We start from the raw sequence: 6,658 nt of genomic DNA on the forward strand, positions 1-6,658 counted from the left end.
CGGGCCCACATCTTACAGACTTCGTGATTGTCTTCTGTTCCATGTCTGCCCATTAATAAATGACTTTATAAATCATACCCGCAAGACTTGTCTTTTAACACCCTTTTCGCCGTGTTTCTGACCATCTTTGCCACGACAGGAATAATTATTAAATGTGTAGGGAATTTGGGTATATTCTAAAGCTCACCTCGAGGCACCACATTCCTTAATTTGATCAAATATTGACCCAGGAAAGAAATGAAAAACTGTAACTTTATTATAATCAGTCTAAGAATAAATTTACCCAAATTAATTTTATGAGTTCTTGTCTTATCAGAACCAGAAATATCTTTTATCAAGACACAAAAATGAGATTAGCGTATGCTGACTAGTTCTCCACGAGCCATTTATTTACAGATTAAATGTATTTATAACTACGGCATGTAATTAATGAATAATGACATGTTGAATCAGGTAAAAACCGAAAGAGTTTATCACGAGTGAAAAACGAACAGACAGACAAAAACAAACAAAACAAATAAGCCTAAAGTAAACACTGAGAGGTGAGTTTTGCTTTAGAGTGAGGTGAGGTAAGCTGCTTTAGCTGTGGTTTTAACTAGGGACTCCTAAGTTAATTGGATCGAGAAAAACGTTTAGTCTACCAAATCTCATACAAAGATAAAAATCAAATCTAAGTCTGAGCACCTGTGTGTCACCACGACAAATGTTCACCTTTACCCTTTTGTTCTGCCTTGTGGGTACCAGGAGGGTGAAGTCAGCGGTGGAAGTTCATCTCTGGAGTTCATTTCCAGACAGCTCTCCATGCAAACMGGACATCAGGCGGTCTGCCTGATAAACTCGACTGGTCCCTGGGTCAGAAAAGGGGGTCTCTCTCTGGTGACTCGTAGTCTGGTCCTCCAGGCGGCTGCAAGACTCTTAATTTGATCTTCACTTTGTAGAGAAACACGAACTAAAACAACGCATGAATTACCATTAGTTTATTTGACTCCTATAAAATCAAACTCAGAGACTAAGTCAAAATGGAATGAGCTATTCGAATCAATCAGCAGAAGATGTGGAATGATCCCCCCCACCAATCCTGGTCAGCTGTGGGGGGGGGGGGGGCTGAAAGGGGGCCCCTGCTGAACTCCTGAAAGCATTCACTGGACTCAAGGGAGAAACCAACTGAACTACTGTACCTTTGTCTGCACTAACTTTTAAGACCTCTGTTATGGGCAGAGTCAAGGTTTAAGTTAGCCATTTGAAAAATATTACACCAAGTTTATCACAAATCAAATGTTTTGGAGGGAAAACCTTTGCTTCAAGACAAAGAAAAGGGAGTGTTTTAGTTTAATTATCTTGCATCTAATTAAAGGGTAAAACATCTATTTTACCTCAGTAAACTAAGAATGTCACATTTAGTTAAAATTCAAAGCCTACAGTTTTCTAAGATTAAAACATGTAATAAAAACACACACTTTCTTTAGGAAAACATTTCATCAAAAAAACCCACACAGTTAGTGAGTCCTTAGTGGGCAAACAGTTAAAAAGAGAACACAGTAGCTTCAATGGGTTTTGTTCTTTCTGTAAAAAGGAACAGGTAAATCACATTTCTTTGATTAAGATATATGAAAACAGACAGTTGTATAACAACATTCAATTTGGTTTCTTCTTTTTTTCACATTTAATGAAGAATGTAGGCTCCTTTGTTCTCAGTCAAGCTGAAGTCATGTTAAAGGCATTCTATGACCCTTCCCCCTTTTTGAAGGAAAACAGACAGGGAGTCCTGATGGGGGGTGTGGAAACATCAGAGACTTGTGGCAATGTAAATTCTTTCAGTTTGTTCTCTGAGGCATCATGATGTCTGTTGAGATGGTGTAAGATATGCTAATTCGAGGCACAAAGAGGAAGTTCCATTCAAAATCCTAAAAAAAAGTCTGAAGCGAGTGGATTTTGATTTCTTCCTTTAAGCAGAAAATAAGACCAGTTATATCTAATTCAGAAATTATTAATTAAAGGAGGAAAATGCTACAAATGTCTGAACACAAATGCAAAAAACCCCAACATGAAGTACAAGGAAAATAGTGTAATTTATATGACGAACGTAAACATACACATTCAAAAAAGGCAAAATACAACAGGAATAAAGCTTAAAGACAAATACAACATCATTACACATCAGAAAAAATCGACGAAGATCAAAAACATGTCAAAATTTAAAAAAACTTAAAAGTCCAAACTTAGACAAGGTATCACAACACATGATCTGCCTGTGATGCTAACAAAAGATCCAAAGCCAGGTGGTGTTGGAGCAGCATATTCCTCGACGCTACCAGGAAGGGGGATAAGGCAGAAAAACCTTCCTGAACAAAAGCAGTTAAGTTCTCCAGACGAGTGTGCAAAGAATCTAACTTATAAGCCAGATGAACCGTTCCCCACCAAGGAAAAATGCCACCCACTATCTTTTCACCTGTAGAAACCAACATCGACCTCTTTGACCTATGGTCACCATAAGAAGAAGGCACAAACTGAGGATAGTGATGGGTGGTGTAAACAAGCTGATCTAGCACTGATTGCAGGAGCCAGGTCAACTAAAGTGCAAGTACCTGCCCAATTGAGTGGGATAACTTGGTAATAGTAAACACCACATAACCGGACATAATCCTGGGGACATCCTGCTCCCAGGTCATCAGGCCAGGCAAGAAGATAGGCCTGGACAGCAAAAGATGGAGAGATTTTGTGTGATTTAATCCTAGAAGGCACACAGCGAATGCAGGGAGAGATGCCAAAAGGGGGCGGAGCACAGGTACTATCAACAGTTTGAAGACAGCCTTCTGTCTCACCAAGAAAAAGTCTATCAGGGCTCCGTGCTCTGTGAACACAAAAAAGATGAGACATGGAGCTGTAGGAGGGATGAACAGCGCCCACTGGTTCAAATAAAAGTCATCAGTGCGTAACACACTGATATCTATGGCCCTGATGGCAACACGAAACATGTGGTGCTGGAAGGTCTGTTCTAGCATAAGCCCAGCCGTTGGACCCCTTTAAGAAAGGAGGAGTCATCACCATCAAAGCACATAAGAAATCAGTAGAGTTCAAAGMGCGAGGCCTAACAGGAAGAGACATGCTTGCATCATGTGGAAACAAGGTGCAGACATAGCAGGAATTGTTTAAGCTAGCAAAGCGCAGAATAGACCTGACTGTGTTCCACCAAAGATTGCCATCTTGACCCTTAGACGCCATACCAGCAGAGCAGGAGGGTAATAGTCAGCCCCCCCAGGAAACCCAGCGTCTAAGGACCTGAAAACAGGAGATAACTTGGAGATTGGGACACGAACAGATAGCCAGAAAGGTGCACAAACATCATAGCCAGTGAGATAAGCACAAATGGTGTAAAAACCTGTCAGATAAAACAGCATTTTCAACGTGGAACATAATGGCTGGAGAAGTATTGTTTACTTTCCAGATTTTGATCCTGTTCTTAATATCATAGACATCATTTTCAAGTGTGTACCCCCATTCAGAATAACCTGTTGTCCAAAGAGCCCTTGACCAGGAACTGCAGGAGGGGCACACATCAGGAACGCTGTAACAGACATACATTTCAGCCCAGATCATAACAGTAATGTCTGAACAGTAAAAATAGTCACACGGGTTTAAAATGACAGTGCTAGTGGTGCCAGCTGTCACAGAAACATTGGGCCAGTGTGCACAGTCATTGATCCAAGTGGAATGAGCTTTCAAACCGGGCGGGTGGGGGGCATCTTGATTAATCAGTTCTGGAACATGCCCACAGGTGAATGGGGTGAAAGTGAGCATAAAAAATAGTCTAGCAAAAATGCACCCAGACAGTTTTCTCGGCTCAGGTGTAATCTTCCACTTCAAAGGATATGTGATCAGCCGATCACAAAACAGGAGCCGATGTTGTAGCAGTGGCCTCGTGCTCAGATGTAGGAGTAGTGCCGTCCGGTGCTACTCTGGGGGGTGCAGGACCTTCCTGCAATGGGTGATGTGGATCCAAGTCGCTCGCTCGGCGATCTTCACGGCCGTCCGGGTAACCAGGAGAACTTGGAAAGGCCCCAGCCAATGGTCGGATTTCCAGGACGCCCATCTGAGGTTCCTCAGACTGGCGTCCGTCTGAGGTTCTTCACCAGGATGTGGTCATCAAGCCTCAGGTCATGGAGGGGGTGGTCCGCCGGGGTCGGGAGAGCAGCTTTTACCGGCGAACGAACACAGTCAAAAAGAGAGGACAATTTAGAACAATAGGCCAGCATCTTATCTTCACACAGATTTGTGAATGAGACTGCTGATATTTCAGGGTGCAAGCCCACATTTGGTGGTACTGCAAAAATGATTTCAAAAGGACTAAGATTACACCTGCTCCTCCTTCTTGCTCTCATGTAGAAAAGGACCAGCGGCAAAGCCTTTGGCCAGGTTAAACCTGTTTCAGTGCAGCACTTAACCAGTTTCTGTTTTATCGTGCCATTTTCCTGTTTAACTGCACCCGCGCTCTGCGAATGGTAAGCACAATGCTTTTTAAGGTCAATGCCTAGATATTTACTTAGCTGAGAAATGGTTTCATTGGCAAAATGTCTACCGTTATCACTTGAGATCTTTTCAGAAATCCCCCAGCGGGGAATTATTTCAGTCAACAGGCACCTGGCGACGTCAGAAGCAGTTTGTGTAGACGTTGGGAATGCCTCCACCCACTTTGACCACATGTCCACAAAAACCAAACAATATTTCTTCCCTTTAGCTGGACTTAACTCAATGAAATCCATCATTAAATGCTCAAAAGGTCATGAAGGTGCAGGATGGGCTGCTTCAGTTTTAGCTTTAATCAGTCTCCCTGCATTTAGTTTAGCACAGATCATGCAGGACTGACAGTATTTCCGAACAACAGTTGTGAAACCAGGGGCAAACCAGTGAATGTTTACCATAGAAACCATGCCAGACTTAGAAGCATGATCTAAACCACGGGACAGTTTTGCAAAATGATTGAAAAAATGTTTTGGCAGACAAGGTTTAGAGTTTGGGCCCACCCAGGTGTCATTTTCAAAACTGCAACCTACTTTCTTCCAGGCTTGCCTCTCTGTAGAAGTGGAAAAAGTTTGCATGTCTCTCAACGAGCAGGCTTCTGCAGCCTTATCTTCAAACAATGTAAATACTTGTGGGCCGTACGCAGCATTCTTTGCTGCACTGTCAGCTGCTCTGTTCCCAACAGAAACTGGGTCAGTGCCATTCGAGTGAGCAGTGCATTTGCAGACTGCTATCTGTTTTGGCAAAAGGATGGCTTCCAGCAGTGCAGCCACCTGCTTATGATTCAAGATTGGTGAAAATCAGATTTTTCAGAAATTTCCTGTGTTTCCAAAGTGCCCCAAAATCATGCACCACCCCGAATGCGTACCTGCTGTCAGTGTAAATGTTTACTTTTTTATTTTCTGCCCATCTGCACGCTTCTGTTAGCGCTATCAGTTCTGCTGCTTGAGCAGATAGGTGACTTGGTAATGAGGACGAGCAGATCACATCAGCATTCTCATTCACCACAGCAAAACCAACCTTATTTTCACCTGTTCCCATGTCCCGTCGTGCTGAACAGTCTACAAACAGGTGAGCCTCAGGTAGACTCAGAGGTTTATCAGACAGGTCCGGACAAGGGTTGCAGCTCAGCTCTAACTGTGCGACGCAGTCATGAGGGAGTCCTTCGTCGGACAAAGGGACCAGCGTTGCTGGATTTAGAGCTGAGCAGTGATGCACTTTGACATTAGGGCTTTCGAGGAGACACGCAATATTACGCGTATAACATGATGCGCTAAGATGTGATGTTTTTTGTTCATTTAGAATCTGGTCTACAGCGTGGGGGACAAACAAGGTCAGATCTGAATACCCCACGATGTCACGTGATGCTAAAATCGCTATTTCAGCTGCTGCGACAGCGCACAAACATTTAGGCAACCCAGCAGCTACTGCGTCTAGTTTAGCGCTAAAGAAAGCCACAGGTCTCATCTTATCACCATGCATCTGGCTCAGCTCCGAGGTCATGCAGCCAGATCTTTCGTCGACATGCTGATAAAATGGCAGTGTCGTGTCTGCAGTTCCCAGACATGGTGCACTCTGCAGGGCCTTTTTCAAAGCCACAAACGCTTCATCTCCTTCAGGGGACCAAGAAACAGCACCAGACGGTACCAAGCCAGGGGCGTGACAAATTTCTCTAAGTGGCCATTCTAACTGTGAGTAGTTAATGATGAAATGTCTACAATAGCCGACCAAACCCAGAAAAGACATCAACTGCTTCTTTGTGACAGGGCGGGGCAGGGAAGTGATGGCTGAGACACGCTGCGGAGACAGCATCCTACCTGCAGCAGATAATACACTCACCGGCCACTTTATTAGGTACACCACGCTAGTAACGGGTTGGACCCCCTTTTGCCTTCTGCCTCAATTCTTCGTGGCATAGATTCAACAAGGTGCTGGAAGCATTCCTCAGAGATTTTGGTCCATATTGACATGATGACATCACACAGTTACCGCAGATTTGTCGGCTGCACATCCATGATGCGAATCTCCCGTTCCACCACATCCCAAAGATGCTCTATTGCAGGGGTGTCAAACTCCTGTCCTCGTGGGCCGCCATCCTGCATGTTTTAGAGGTTTTCTTGCTCCAACACACCTGATTTTG

The 6,658-nt window shown here is 43.8% G+C and overlaps 1 protein-coding gene across 1 annotated transcript; it reads right to left on the bottom strand.

Annotated features, from left to right (window-relative positions):
- Positions 1 to 3,856: 3,856 nt before the first annotated feature.
- On the bottom strand, positions 3,857 to 6,400 carry LOC106523698 (uncharacterized). Its single transcript, XM_014017224.1, has one exon. The coding sequence runs from the start codon at positions 6,328 to 6,330 to the stop codon at positions 5,296 to 5,298; it is 1,035 nt and encodes a 344-aa protein (XP_013872678.1). The 5' UTR covers positions 6,331 to 6,400; the 3' UTR covers positions 3,857 to 5,295.
- Between the last annotated feature and the right edge of the window lie 258 nt (positions 6,401 to 6,658).

This window comes from Austrofundulus limnaeus, unplaced genomic scaffold (assembly GCF_001266775.1).
Source record: "Austrofundulus limnaeus strain Quisiro unplaced genomic scaffold, Austrofundulus_limnaeus-1.0 Scaffold163, whole genome shotgun sequence".
In the NCBI taxonomy this organism is placed as follows: Eukaryota; Metazoa; Chordata; class Actinopteri; order Cyprinodontiformes; family Rivulidae; genus Austrofundulus; species Austrofundulus limnaeus.